We start from the raw sequence: 15,966 nt of genomic DNA on the forward strand, positions 1-15,966 counted from the left end.
TCTGTGGGGGAAAACGGAGCACCCAGAGGGAATCCATGTAGACACAGGGAGAACATGCAAACTCCACACAGAAAGGCCCCCGTCAGCCACTGGGCTGGAACCTAGAACCTTCTTGCTGTGAGGCGATAGTGCTAACCACTACACCACCGTGCCACCCACTGTGCCTGTTCTGCCTTTTTGATAATTGACTTTAGCTCTGTGTACCCGGTTCCTGATTTCAGTATGTGCCTGTGATATTCTGTCTGCTGATCTCGTGACCTGTGCCTATTTGCCCACATTGAATTTTGTCTGTCATTTTGGATTTGTTTGTCTGCTCTAATATTCAGTAAAGACTGAATTGCATTCTGCATCCAAATCTGTCTCTGTGTGAGCATAACATTATGATCCATTTTAGATCAAATCCATCATGGTGTCATCTGAACACAAGCTCTAATAGAAGTGATTAGGGATGAGGAGAATCTGACAAAGCAGTTAATATCACAAATTTGCTTACATTTCAATAGAGACCTAGGAATAGTGCAGAACTGTGAAAATTAAATCTATACTACTAAAGGAAGGCTGCCCGTCTCTCTGTCTGTTCACCTATGCAAAGCGACACGGCTGGATGCACATACTTCATACTTTGCACATGGATTGGTGACACCCCAGAGGGGCCCAAGACAACATTTTCGATTTTCCAAAATATGGGATTAGTGCTAATCCAACACACTATTCATTTCCTGTAGGCTACAAGCTCACGCTAACACACTGTGCTAATCCAAGACACTATCATGTCCCATAGGCTACATGCTCACGCTAACACACTGCGCATAGCCTCAGTGGGGAATTCCCTCCCTGACTCGCCTGAGAGTTTTGATTATATGGGGCCTCACAATCGGCCCCACTAAGGCCAAGTCTATGTCACCGAGGAGACACGGGGATCGATTTACATCATTTTGACAGGACACAGTGAAATTTTTTTTATCTATCTATCTATCTATCTATCTATCTATCTATCTATCTATCTATCTATCTATCTATCTATCTATCTATCTATCACATCACGTGTGTCCACTTAACTCTCCACTGGGCCTTCTAGACCTGTGTTATGCAAAGGTATTTGATGTTCAACTCCCTTTAGTTAATGGAAGTGAAGGGGTGAAGTGTGGAGGGACCCTCACTCAGCCCCAGCACCATGTGATGCAAACAATTAGCCTCTCCGTGTGTGAAGACCATCCGTGCATGGTGAAGAGCCACATCCTACTTGAGGTTACCCCGTTTTTGCAAAATGAGGCAGATCTAGAGGAGTAAACCTTAAATAAAAATCCCTCCTTCTGGCTTCAGGGAGGAGGTAAGTGTGTGGGGCGTACACTGAAAGACTGTTTTTCGGCTCACCACTGTGTTCCGCTTGGCATATGAATGAGTTATTCTCATCACTGGCAAGGGGATTCCACTCTCAGTTACAGTACTGCATCCGGGAATGCTTGCAACACACTTGTACACTTTACGATATGAAGTCTATTCACAGCACCAACGTTACAGCCCATGCCAACAAGCAGTCCTTTAATAGGCCAACATTTGTTCCAGGAACAATGGTGAGGAGCTGTTGGTGGCTATGAAGGATCGAAGTCGTCGGCGAAAGGATTTCATACTGTCACCGACTGTTGTCAGATGACAGTAAATAAGTAAGTAAGTAGTTAATGGTGCGATTTCGCCACACTGACCAAAACTCTAGGACAAACACAGCCCCTGTGAAGAGCACCATTCAGAGGAAATCAGGTTCACGGGCAATAACTCATCTCATCTCATTATCTCTAGCCGCTTTATCCTTCTACAGGGTCGCAGGCAAGCTAGAGCCTATCCCAGCTGACTATGGGCGAAAGGCGGAGTACACCCTGGACAAGTCGCCAGGTCATCACAGGGCTGACACATAGACACAGACAACCATTCACACTCACATTCACACTTACGGTCAATTTAGAGTCACCAGTTAACCTAACCTGCATGTCTTTGGACTGTGGGGGAAACCGGAGCACCCGGAGGAAACCCACGCAGACACGGGGAGAACATGCAAACTCCACACAGAAAGGCCCTCGCCGGCCCCGGGGCTCGAACCCAGGACCTTCTTGCTGTGAGGCGACAGCGCTAACCACTACACCACCGTGCCGACGGGCAATAACTACTCGTATTAAAGATACTGAACATTCTTTGTTTTAAATATTTCTTGATTCTAAAAGCTAAAATTATTGAACATTGCTAACTTCAAGTGAGCTGCATTGTAGCTGAATTGATAAAACCTTTGGTTTAAGTCGTCAACTCTGAACACAACCCGAAGTCATCTTGAAAACATTTACTCAACATTTTTCAGCATTTTCAGTACTGATAAACAAAACGCTTCCCTTCCTACTCCCTCAAAATATCTACCATTTTTGTCAACACTATTTTAACTGACCTCCAGGTGGGAGAGGAAACGTTGGCACAAATGGTGTGACCTCGGGTGCACTGGAGGGCTCAACAGTGATCGGCAGAACTGCTGGGGTTGTTGGGATGATACTGACATTTTGAGCTAAAAGGATTTGAACAAATAATGTTTCCACCTTGTTGCCATTCAAATCAATATTTTCACTTGATTCTATAATATGCTCATCAGTTACCTTTGTCTTCACAATAGCAACACCTGTTTTCTTCCCCTCGTATCAGGATTTGACCCTACAGAAACAAAGCACACAATCTAAGTGTGAAGAGAAAAACATACATCAGAACCAGCTGCTATCCTCCTCTGAATTAAATCTCCAGGTCTCTAAACAGATGAACGATAATCATTTCAAAGAGCTTTGTTTGGGAATTACACACACATACACACCTGTGGGCAGCCAGTGGTAGCGTACGGGCAGAAAGGGGCACACTGCACTTTAAGGTTGGATAAACAGTGGCAAAGTTGACAATTACTTCCTTTCCAGCGATCACCCACTGCATAGGTGTGTCCCTGATACTCACACTCTTCGCACAGCTCTGTCTTACAGCTAGCACACACACAAATACACACATGAAACACACATATATAAACTCAATATACTGTATGCTAGACAGTGCAAAAAACAAGCACCTCTACTATGATAAAAAAACATCAGTGTTTAGTAGTAGATGACTTTATCTGGATTATATAATCGGATTTTAAAATTAAACATGTTTGTAGTATGTAACAGAGTTGACTATGCATGCATCAAAAATATGTGGATTAAATGTTTGATTTCAATAATTTACATGCATATAGAATTACAGTAACTGAGATAATAATTGTAAACTAGGTCTATTCGTGCAGTAAATCTAATCATCATAGCTAACTCTCTGTTAGTTATCAGCTTCCAATGTATTAATTTATTGGATATACATTATATGGATAAAAATTTATGGACACCTGACCATCACTCCCAAAAATGGACCTTCCCTAATTTTTTTGGAAGTGTACAATTGTATAGAATGCCTTTTTATGCTGTAGCATTACAATTTCCCTAAGGACCCCAAACCTGTTCTTGCATGACAATGACAATAATCCTGTGCACAAATAGAGATCCATGCACAAAATTTCAATTCAATTTACATAGTGATTTCAATAATGGACATGTGCCACAAAGCATCTTCAGGGATATCCGGATTAAAAAAAAAGGAATTCAAATTTAAAAAATTTATCCCATTCTATACAATTGTATGGTACACACTGTTAAAATGGATCCTGTGCAATATATCTACTTACTTGTGCAATACTACCTGTGCAATACTTACACATGTAATACCACCTGTGTAATACACTTATATTAACTGTATATTTGTAAACCTGTTAATTTATGCAAATTTGTAAATTTTATCTTCAAATTTGTAGTTTATTTCTTTTTATATATAACTTTTTTTGTATACTTCATACTTTTTGCACTACTCCTTCACTGCCTTGTCTTTTTCTTTCTATATTTTGCTGCTCTTTTGCTGCTGTAACAATGTACGGTAAATTTCCCCTTGTGGGATAATAAAAGGTTATCTTATCTCATGAGCAAACAAGGGAAAAAATAGTAAGAAAAAAAACTGAGGTAACGAGAAGAAGAATCCTTGAAGAAGACAAACCAGACTCAGTGTAAATAATACTACATTTTGCAGTTCTGGTTAGATGCTAACTGTGTTCATTGGCTTTGTACCTGTACTCTACACAATGACAATAAAGCTGAATCTAATCTAATCTAATCTAATCTAATCTAATCTAATCTTCCCATAGCCAGCAAGGGCTGTAAGGGCACCACTGATGACATTTTAACAGTCAATCATTGGTGTGTCTAGGGCTACGTTTACATTAGACCGTATCTGTCTCGTTTTCTTCGCGGATGCACTGTCCGTTTACATTAAAACACCTGGAAACGCCGGGAAACGGGAATCCGCCAGCGTCCACGTATTCAATCCAGATCGTGTCAGCTCCGGTGCTGTGTAAACATTGAGAATACGCGGATACGCTGTGCTGAGCTCTAGCTGGCGTCTCATTGGTCAACGTCACTGTGACATCCACCTTCCTGATTCGCTGGCGTTGGTCATGTGACGCGACTGCTGAAAAACGGCGCGGACTTCCGCCTTGTACCACCTTTCATTAAAGAGTATAAAAGTATGAAAATACTGCAAATACTGATGCAAATACTGCCCATTGTGTAGTTATGATTGTCTTTAGGCTTGCCATCCTTCCACTTGCAAGTGGTAAGTGATATGCGCTGGGATCTCACACACAGCGGCTCAGTCCCGAATCACAGCTTGTTCACTTCACTCGCGTGCTCTGTGAGCTGCGCAAGGCCGGAGTGCGCACCCTCCAGAGGGCACTCGCTGTTCAGGGCGGAGTGATTTGGAGCGCAGGATGCCTGCGGAGCCGAGCGTATCCGTGTATTGGCGTTGCTGTGTGCACGCAAATCGTGCATTGGTGTTGCTGTGTGCACACTAATCATTTTAAAAATGTTAATCTGATGAGCCACTGATACGGTCTAATGTAAACATGGGCTAGGGCATTGAAACTTGGTGGAGCCCATCCCTCTCCAAGCTTGCTCAATGGGCAATTTAGAGTTGCCAGTTAGCCAAATCTGTATGTCTTTGGACTGTGGGGGAAACCAGAGCACCTGGAGGAAATCCACACAGATAACATGCAAACTCCACACAGAAAGACTGTTAGGTTTGAACCTGGAACCTTCTTGCTGTGAGGCGACAGTGCTAAGTACTACACCACCGTGCCGTCCCATCTAATCTAATCTTCTTCTAGGTGACACTGAATAATGTAATTATAAATGAAGACATGGTTTGTAAAGGTTGGTGTGGAAGAACCTGAATGTCCTGCACAGAGCCCTGACCTCAACCCCACTGAACATCTTTGGGATGAACTGGAACACTGAGTGCACCCCAGCCTTCCTCAACCAACATCAATGGCTGAATGAAGAAGATGGCTTTATTTTGTCACATGCACCTTCAAGCACAGTGAAATTCCTCTTCTGCATTTAACCCCTCTGAAGCAGTGAACACACACATACACACAAGTGAGCAATAAGCACACACACACATTGGGCTCAAGGCTGCTTCTCTAACCTTCAGACCATGGCTGCCCCCCAATCCCTACAGCCATGCTCCAAAATCTGGTAGAAAGCCTTTCCAGAAGAGTGGAGCTTATTATAACAGCAAAAGCAGAATAAATCTGGAATGGGATGTTCAATAAGCACCTATGGGTGTAATGGTGTGATGGTCAGGTGTCCCCACACATTTGGCCATATAGTGTATCTTTACATAAACAGTATTTGCATGTAAAGAAGCACTTCAGGGTCTCTTTTTAACAAACAAACAAACAAACAAACAAACAAACAAACAAACAGCATATTAATTTACAGAACCGCTAAAAGGACAGGTGTTAAAAAAAAAACCTCTCTGGTGCACATGACGATCTGTGCTCACATAGTCTGTTAGCTGATTTATGATATCTTCTTGTACATTTCATGTTCTCACAATTTATCCCTCTGTTAGGCCATTCCCCTGTCAGAAACATTTTGTTATATTTATGGAATTCGGGCTTCTCTCAGGTAGTTTCACATGCACAAGATAAACTTTATTTATTTATTTATTTATTTAAGCATATGTCGAGAGAGAGTGCCGCCGAATAGGGCTAGTCCTCAATGACCGGAAGACCAAGGTAATGACATGTAACATGACCCTTCCGTCTCCTATCCTCACAAGTGACGGGATGGCTCTCAAAGTAGTGGAGGACTTCAAGTACCTGGGTTCATGGGTCAACTCCAGCGAACAGGATATCAAGGTTCGCAAGGCCCTTGCCTGGCAGGCCCTCAATTCGATGAGTAACGTGTGGAAGTCAGGGGTACCTGCGAGCCTCAAGCGTAGGCTTTTTGTGGCTACCGTGGAGTCAGTTCTGCTCTACGGTTCTGAGTGTTGGTCACTCACGTCAACTTCTGAAAGATCCTTGGATGGTTGCTACACCAGAATGCTACGCACGGCACTAAACATCAGCTGGCAGGACCACATCACCAATGAGGAACTCTACGGCAACCTCCCAAAAATATCCGACAAGGTGGCATGGCGACGACTCGGTCTCGTCGGGCATTGCTTCCGACACAGTGACATCACCGCCTCCAAACTCATACTGTGGGAACCATCACATGGTCACAGAGGCAGAGGCCGTCCCGCGGCCACCTTTGTGGACACACTAAGGAGGGATGTTGGTGCCACCAGCACGACCGAGCTTAAAACCTGCCTGGCAGATCGACACGATTGGAGCTTCCGGCATGCGGCTCGGCTGTGGCCGCCGTGAGTGAGAGTGAGTGATATGTCCCTTTAGCGCATTCGTATGAATTCAACAGTACTGTGCAAAAGGAAAATAATAAAATAAAAATTTAAATATTTCTCTCAATGTGTTTTGTTTTCTTAAAACATCCATCCATTATCTGTAGCCACTTATCCTGTGCAGGGTTGCAGGCAAGCTGGAGCCTATCCCAGCTGACTATGGGTGAGAGGCGGGGTACACCCTGGACAAGTCGCCAGGTCATCACAGGGCTGACACACAGAGACAAACAACCGTTCACACTCACATTCACACCTACGGTCAATTTAGAGTCACCAATGTCTTTGGACTGTGGGGGAAACCGGAGCACCCGGAGGGAAGCCACACAGATACAGGGAGAACATGCAAACTCTACACAGAAAGGCCCCTGTCAGCCACTGGGCTCAAACCCAGAACCTTCTTGCTGTGAGGCAACAGTGCTAACCACTGCACCACCGTACCGCCCTTGATTAAAACAGTACAAAGTTATTCTACTCTGAAATGTAATAAATCCAAATAAGCCATCTTAATTAAAAGTCTGGAAGTAATCCAAATGACGATAACACTTTTAACCCTTTGAACTCCCATTGTAGTATTCCCTCTTTATCTTAAAGCACATTATTCAATAATTATGATGATTTATTCATTACCTACAGCAAAACTAATAGGAAAAATGTGTAGTTAAAAGAGTGAGGATCTGTTGTAAGTATTCTCACCGTCTGGCTTTCCGGTAAATACCACGGCACTGTCTACCGCTGCCATGTTTGGAGGGGTTATTTGGGCTGCGAAAAGACCACTGGACACTCTGGACACCACATGGACCCAAACACTCACCCCATGGGGACCAGGATGACCAACCACAGTGGACTAAAATATCATACACACAACACAAATATACTGTCATAGATTCAGAGAGAGAGAGAGATTCAATGAATGATTCAATTATAGTCGAAGTGTGCACATCTGTGTGTGTGTGTGTACCTGAACACTCTGGGTTGGCTTGACAGTGCTGTGGTCTTCCTCTCTCACACCTACAAATCTCACAGCCCATCTTGACCTGCTGCCCCGGCCAGTACCGCACCCCTGACACCTCACACACACACTCTTCCGGTAGCACACACTGCTGCATGTGGTTCATCACTTTCCCTTCTGGGCACCAGCAACCTAGAGAAAACAGCAAATGTGACGGAGAGCAGAAAAAAAAAGAAAATACGAAAGAGCAGAAGAATTAACAGGAACTATAATACATTAAATAAGAGGGAGGAAGACTTGTTAACAGTACAATACAGTTGACATGCGCATATTAAAATGGAAAGAGTGTGATGTAAGCCATAGTGCTTACACAGGTAGAGATGGATGAGTAATAAAGAAATATGAGCGCTCAAGTCAGAAAAAGAAACAAAAACAATAACAAAAAAAAAGACAAATTATTTTCCATAATATTACAGCTTACCTGTGAAACACTCAGCACTGGGATCACAGGATGCATCACTTGATATATGAGCACAAGTCAAAGGACAAGGAGCACAAGTGTGTGAAACCAGACCAGCAGGGCAGGAAACATTAGCACAGGCATCCTGAGGACACGGCTCTGCAAGCAAGAGCAGACGGATGGATAGAAAAAGAGAGATGTAACCAGTGCTGCACTGTCACTGACTGACGCATGAATGTACAAAGAAATGCAGGGTGTTTTAAAAAATTTGATATGATTTGAGATGTAAATATCCCAGAAACTACATAGTCTCTGCAAATGAAACTGAACAGGCTTAATGTTGAACAATATAAAGATTTATTCCTCAAAATTTGAATGAGAAATTCAAAAGGTATGTGGATTCCATGAATGATTTCACAAAATTTTCAATATGCATGCCGCCTGCAACATGACGCACCTCAAGTCGGTAGGCCAGCTCCTGCCAAACACGCTGCAGCATGTCTTTGGTAAGAGTCTTTTCTGGTAACAGTGCATTTTTAAAGAATTCTTTTTTTTTTTTAAAGATTTTTTTGGGGGGCTTTTTTTTTTTAAAGAATTCTCTCATAAATGCACGCTGCACAGTCTTGTTTGACTGTGTTCAAGCATATTCTAACACACAAAATGCCTTTTCTTTTCCAGTGAATGGCATTTCTATACCTAAAAAGATCTCATCTCATCTCATTATCTCTAGCCGCTTTATCCTGTTCTACAGGGTTGCAGGCAAGCTGGAGCCTATCCCAGCTGACTACGGGCGAAAGGCGGGGTACACCCTGGACAAGTCGCCAGGTCATCACAGGGCTGACACATAGACACAGACAACCATTCACACTCACATTCACACCTACGGTCAATTTAGAGTCACCAGTTAACCTAACCTGCATGTATTTGGACTGTGGGGGAAACCGGAGCACCCGGAGGAAACCCACGCGGACACTGGGAGAACATGCAAACTCCGCAAAGAAAGGCCCTCGCCGGCCACGGGGCTCGAACTTGGACCTTCTTGCTGTGAGGCGACAGCGCTAACCACTACACCACCGTGCCGCCTGATTGTGAAATTATCTCATCTCTATCTCTAGCCGCTTTATCCTTCTACAGGGTCGCAGGCAAGCTGGAGCCTATCCCAGCTGACTATGGGCGAAAGGCGGGGTACACCCTGGACAAGTCGCCAGGTCATCACAGGGCTGACACATAGACACAGACAACCATTCACACTCACATTCACACCTACGGTCAATTTAGAGTCACCAGTTAACCTAACCTGCATGTCTTTGGACTGTGGGGAAACCGGAGCACCCGGAGGAAACCCACGCGGACACGGGGAGAACATGCAAACTCCGCACAGAAAGGCCCTCGCCGGCCCCGGGGCTTGAACTTGGACCTTCTTGCTGTGAGGCGACAGCGCTAACCACTACACCACCGTGCCGCCCGATTGTGAAATTATATCAAATCTTTTTGAAACACCCTGTGTAATAAAAGCACATTAAATGTAGTCAGAATGATCTAATAAAATGACAGCTTAAACTGTTGATTTAGATCTTCTTTTCAAAGCACATTAATAACTAACTACAGTGAACTAAGTAGGCTAAGTAGTAAGGGCAGCACAGCTGTGGAGTGGTTAGCACTGTCGCCTCACAGCAAGAAGGTGCTGGGTTCAAGCCCTGTGGCTGATGGGGGCCTTTCTGTGTGGAGTTTGCATGTTCTCCCAGTGTCTGTGTGCTCTGGCTTCCCCAACAATCCAAAGATATGCGGTTAGGTTAATAAGGGCTGAAGTGCCCTTGAGCAAGGCATCTAACCCCCAACTGCTCTCTGGGCGCTGTAGCATAGCTGCCCACTGCTCTGGGTATGTGTTCATTGCTCACTTGTGTGTGCATGTGTGTGTGTTCACTGCCCCAGATGGGTTAAATGCAGAGGAGGAATTTCACTCTTTGTGAGATGTGTATGTGTAATTTAAAAAGAAAGAAAAAAAGGCTTCTTGTTCTTGTAATTTATTTTGTGTAAATGTACCAGTGAATAGTTTTTGAACTCCTGGCACTTTTTATGTTTAATTACTTTTTACCCGTTATTATAAATTAAAGGGGAACTGAAGTAATTTTTAAGCTTGCTTTATTTTTTAATTAACGTGTTATTCAATTATGTTTTCGGTTTTATTAACCTTATATCATGACTCGTATTGGCATATTATATGACACTTATTGGCCTTTTCGGTTTTTAGCCATGTTGAATGTAGTTCGTATGATCCACGGCAGGCGTTGCTTATCTGTGCGATCTTCACTAGACTTGTGCGAGACTTCAAACGTGAAGTGTCAGTGCTGCCATTTTGAAAACCGTTTACACAGTGGCCAGATCGCCATATTATTCCAGTTTAGATTAATTTCGAGATTTGCCAGCTTCATCAGTGATGGAGTGTCAGTCCTGTGCGCTGTGGCACGTGCACCTGAAGGCGCGCCTTGGACTGGGTGCGTGCTGAATGGACTCCAGCACGCGTGCCGTGAACAAGGCGCACCTGAGCTCAATTAAGGAACTATGTGTTTGCCTATTTAAGGACCGTGCTGATGCATTCGCATCGCGAAGTATTACGATACGCATGTATGCATTACTGAGCCTTTCTACTCGTTGTCTTGATTTCCTGTTTCACGATCCTTGTGCTTGTTTCTCGTTCTTGTCCTCGCTTAAACTTTGATGTACTGTTTGCGCCTTGACTGACCCTTTTGCCTGTATTCTCATTTTTGATCTAGCCTGCCGTTTTGGATTGTTTGTCTGTGTATATATTGTCTCACTGTATATATATTCTGCACTTTATTAAACTGTATACTTCTGCACATGCGCTACCGTTCAAAAGTTTGGGGTCACTTTGAAATGTCCTTATTTTTGAAAGAAAAGCACTGTTCTTTTCAATGAAGATCACTTTAAACTAATCAGAAATCCACTCTGTACATTGCTAATGTGGTAAATGACTATTCTAGCTGCAAATGTCTGGTTTTTGGTGCAATATCTCCATAGGTGTATAGAGGCCCATTTCCAGCAACTCTCACTCCAGTGTTCTAATGGTACAATGTGTTTGCTCATTGCCTCAGAAGGCTAATGGATGATTAGAAAACCCTTGTACAATCATGTTAGCACAGCTGAAAACAGTTGAGCTCTTTAGAGAAGCTATAAAACTGACCTTCCTTTGAGCAGATTGAGTTTCTGGAGCATCACATTTGTGGGGTCGATTAAATGCTCAAAATGGCCAGAAAAATGTCTTGACTATATTTTCTATTCATTTTACAACTTATGGTGGTAAATAAAAGTGTGACTTTTCATGGAAAACACAAAATTGTCTGGGTGACCCCAAACTTTTGAACGGTAGTGTACATCCGCCTCCCTCGTGTACATGACATGGAGATTATTCCATACAACTTCGAACCAACTGAAAAGAGTTGGAAAGACGACAGGATAAGGACTAGTCTGTCACACTGGTATTTACGTCATTACTGTTGCACATTTAAAACATGCCAGATCAGGCGGCTGGTGGGTTTTCAAAACATATAAATACATATTATACTGAGCGCATTTCCCACATAATCCTTACTAAGGTTTCGGACAGCGCTACAAAATGGCGTCCACACTATATAGTGCCCAAAATAGTGAGTAGGGAGCGATTTCGGACACAGGGAAAACTTCCGGCTTGATTACATCAGCATTCGAAGGAGGGCGTGTGCATCTTTTGACAATGTTGGCAGATGTTGGTCACTTTGATTTCCGCTGTACGTTTTACTTCTGTCCTACGATGTCTCGCACAGGTCTCAGCGAATCTCATTTACGGCCACTGCTTTGACATATGGACTGATATATTACAGAGCATATTTCAAACACTCATAACTTGCTATAGCAGTGACACAATAGTTATCAAAATGCATTCCTATATTTAATAAAATGAGATAAATTGAATTTTGATAATAAAAAATTTGCCTTCGGTTCCCCTTTAAGTAAGTGGAAAAAAAACCCTCATCAGATCTTTATATTTAAAAGAAAATTCTGGGACTTTTTAACCTGGACTGTATTTCCCATCTCTTTGGATCCAACTATTTACAAATGATTAAAATCAGTCCAGTATTGCGTTAGAACGTGAAAACTCACAACCGCAAAACAGCTGTACAATATAATCCTATGCAGCAAACATCAACGTCAAAGCAAACCGCTTGTTTTCACCACTGACAGGTTCATAATATTATTACAAGTGTCTGACAACATGGAAACGATCCCTACAGAAATACGCCTGTGTCCTTTTACTGTACCTCAATAACTGTAAAGTAACTGTCAAAAATGACTGTTTCTGCACTCATTGTTTTAAGTCAAGTCAATTTATTTGTATAGAGCTTTTAACGGCCGCACGGTGGTGCAGTGGTTAGCGCTGTCACCTCACAGCAAGAAGGTCCTGGGTTCGAGCCCCGGGGCCGGCGAGGGCCTTTCTGTGTGGAGTTTGCATGTTCTCCCCGTGTCCACGTGGGTTTCCTCCGGGTGCTCCGGTTTCCCCCACAGTCCAAAGACATGCAGGTTAGGTTAACTGGTGACTCTAAATTGACCGTAGGTGTGAATGGTTGTCTGTGTCTATGTGTCAGCCCTGTGATGACCTGGCGACTTGTCCAGGGTGTACCCCGCCTTTCGCCCGTAGTCAGCTGGGATAGGCTCCAGCTTGCCTGCGACCCTGTAGAAGGATAAAGCAGCTAGAGATGATGAGATGAGAGCTTTTAACAACAGACACTATCGCAAAGCAGCTTCACAGAAAAATAAAGACTTTTAACATATGAACTAATTTTATCCCTAATAAATGTATTTATCCCTGATGAGCAAGCCTGAGGTGACAGTGGTGAGGCAAAACTCCCTCAAATGATATGAGGCATAAACGTTGAGAGGAACCAGACTCAAAAGGGAACCCATCTTCATCTGGGTGATAACAGATAGCGTGATTATAAATCTCATCTCATTCTCATTATCTCTAGCCGCTTTATCCTTCTACAGGGTCGCAGGCAAGCTGGAGCCTATCCCAGCTGACTACGGGCGAAAGGCGGGGTACACCCTGGACAAGTCGCCAGGTCATCACAGGGCTGACACATAGACACAGACAACCATTCACACTCACATTCACACCTACGCTCAATTTAGAGTCACCAGTTAACCTAACCTGCATGTCTTTGGACTGTGGGGGAAACCGGAGCACCCGGAGGAAACCCACGCGGACACGGGGAGAACATGCAAACTCCACACAGAAAGGCCCTCGCCGGCCCCGGGGCTTGAACCCAGGACCTTCTTGCTGTGAGGCGACAGCGCTAACCACTACACCACCGTGCCGCCGTGATTATAAATAACTGGCTTTTATAACTGTCCTATATAGTCACAAAGTGTGACTGTGTAAACAGGAAGTTCATTATAGTTTTAGCATGAAGTCCATTTTGTTGAAGTTATCAACTGTATTGATGGAGACTTGAGTGCAAAATTGTTCATGACATTGCAGTCCTAAAGTTATCATGGCAAATTTAGTCCTAAATCATCGTAGCAAAACTGTAAGTGTCCAGAAACATCTTCTAAGGGTGTATTCAGACCAGGATAGTTCGATAGTTCACTTGCTTTGGTCTGAACCAAATGTTTTTTTTATTTTTTCATTTTGGTGCGGTTCGCTTTCACACTGTACATTTTAGTAAGCGGACCAAAATCTGTCAACAAAGCCACACGCCCTGAGGTCGTTCAGCTATTGGTCAGAGACGACACACGCACAAAGCGTTAAGTTCAAAAGTAGTCATGGAGGCTTTCCGTGCTGTTATTCTTTTTAATGTCATCAAAGCTATATGTTTTTTCCAGTTTTTACTGTTTTCACAATTGTGCGATTACTATGCTGTTGTACAAGTAATTTATCAACGATGACGACAAAGGGCAAGGCGGCTACGGAGGATAGCGCTGATGAGTTCACATCATGTTATGACAGTTCTGGCTCTTCACGCAAGACGGAGGAGGTACAGTATGTGTCGGGATATTCGCCTTATCCATCGTAATAGATGAATTTCTTTTTTGCATCGCTAGTACCGCCACTTTTTGAAAAAATGTCCCTGATTTTAATGTAGGTCTGACGGAGTTTCTTCACTTTTAGCCGACATTGTTCTGGGGAGCGCGTGAACCCCTTCTCCATTTTCTCACTGAATACAGCAAACACGTCGGCATTTTTGTGTGTTCTCTCCAAAAGCTCAGATATGTGGACATCTGCCCAGATATCCACAAGGGTACGCGTTTCTTCCTCGGCCCACGTTTGCCCCCTACTCATTTTTTGTACTCTGTAGTCTAGCCTACCACTGGTCTGAATGACTGAATGACTGTTGTAAGGTTCCCTTGACAACCGAAACAGTGTTTGCACTTTGCGGTGGAGTGTCAAGACTCTGTTTCCCATAATGCTCGACAAATGACGGAAGCTCCCGAGGTACAAAAAAGAAAAACTGTCAGATTAGGTCCGGTCTGTTTTCACACCTCCAAAAGGTCCGCACCAGGGTTCCTTTGGTCCGGACCGAGTCCGACCTTGCAGCTCGGTCTCGGTCCGCTTGTTTGGTCCGGACCAGAGTTTGGTGGTTTGTATTCAGACCAACCCAAAAGGTCCGGACCAAGGGAAATTTGGTTCGTTTGGTCGTTTGGTCCGGACCAAACAACGTAGGTGTGAATACGCCCTAAGTGTATCTTTCAACTGTCCATGTGGGACCATTCTCCACAGGAGCAAGGTCATGAGACTCCAGCCAGAAGTAAGGCATCAGGATTATCACAAGGGGGATGTTTTCTGATGTTTACAAAAGAAGAAGTCACACAGAATTTGTGAAGAAATCTATTCTCAAAGTCATGCCCAAATATTTAGCTGATTACGACAATATGCATAAGTGTTTGACAACATGGAAAGGATCCTTTTTAAAATATCAGACATTTATAATAGGCAGCGCGGTGGTGTAGTGGTTAGCACTATCGCCTGACAGCAAGAAGGTCCTGGGTTCGAGCCCAGTGGCCAACGGGGGCCTTTCTGTGTGGAGTTTGCATGTTCTCCCTGTGTCTGCGTGGGTTTCCTCCAGTTTCCCCCACAGTCCAAAGACATGCAGGTTAGGCTAATTGGTGGCTCTAAATTGACCGTAGGTGTGAATGTGAATGGTTGTTTGTCTCTATGTGTCAGCCCTGCGATGATCTGGCAACTTGTCCAGGGTGTACCCTGCCTCTCACCCATAGTCAGCTGGGACAGGCTCCAACTTGCCCGCAACCCTGCACAGGATAAGCAGCTACGGATAATGGATGGGCATTTATAATAATATTATGAGCTTGTCAGTGGTGAAAAAAAGTGGGTTGCTTTGACGTGGATGATTGCCCCAAAGGATTACTGCGGCAGTGGGGGCGTGGCCAAGCAGCAGTCTGTGAATGGAGGGCAGGGTCGGGGAAGGTAAGTGGCTAGGTCATTACACCTGATGTTAATTTGTCTGTGTGTATGTGTTGCAGGGATGGAGTATAAAGGGAGGGGGAGAGGAGAGAAGAGGCTCGCTCCCCAACCAGATGACTGATGGGTGTGTGCGTGTCTGTGTGACTGGGAGTTTGTTAAATAAGCTGAAAAGCTGCAAATAAAGAGTTTTGTGAAACTCAGTTCTGGCCTGCCGTACTTCTGTGTTCCACCCACCCGCTCAAC

General features: G+C 43.9%; 1 protein-coding gene across 1 annotated transcript in view; it reads right to left on the minus strand.

The window, feature by feature from the left end:
- The window catches only part of sspo (SCO-spondin), a 237,670-nt gene that overhangs the window by 142,931 nt on the left and 78,773 nt on the right, over positions 1-15,966 (minus strand). The window contains exons 33-38 of the mRNA XM_060922454.1: positions 8,271-8,408; positions 7,799-7,981; positions 7,534-7,684; positions 2,829-3,002; positions 2,643-2,656; positions 2,432-2,551 (exon numbers count right to left, since the gene is read on the minus strand). Coding sequence (XP_060778437.1) covers positions 2,432-2,551; positions 2,643-2,656; positions 2,829-3,002; positions 7,534-7,684; positions 7,799-7,981; positions 8,271-8,408 — 780 coding nt within the window. The remainder of the gene's footprint in view (positions 1-2,431; positions 2,552-2,642; positions 2,657-2,828; positions 3,003-7,533; positions 7,685-7,798; positions 7,982-8,270; positions 8,409-15,966) is intronic.

Source organism: Neoarius graeffei, chromosome 5 (genome assembly GCF_027579695.1).
Source record: "Neoarius graeffei isolate fNeoGra1 chromosome 5, fNeoGra1.pri, whole genome shotgun sequence".
NCBI classification, from domain to species: Eukaryota; Metazoa; Chordata; class Actinopteri; order Siluriformes; family Ariidae; genus Neoarius; species Neoarius graeffei.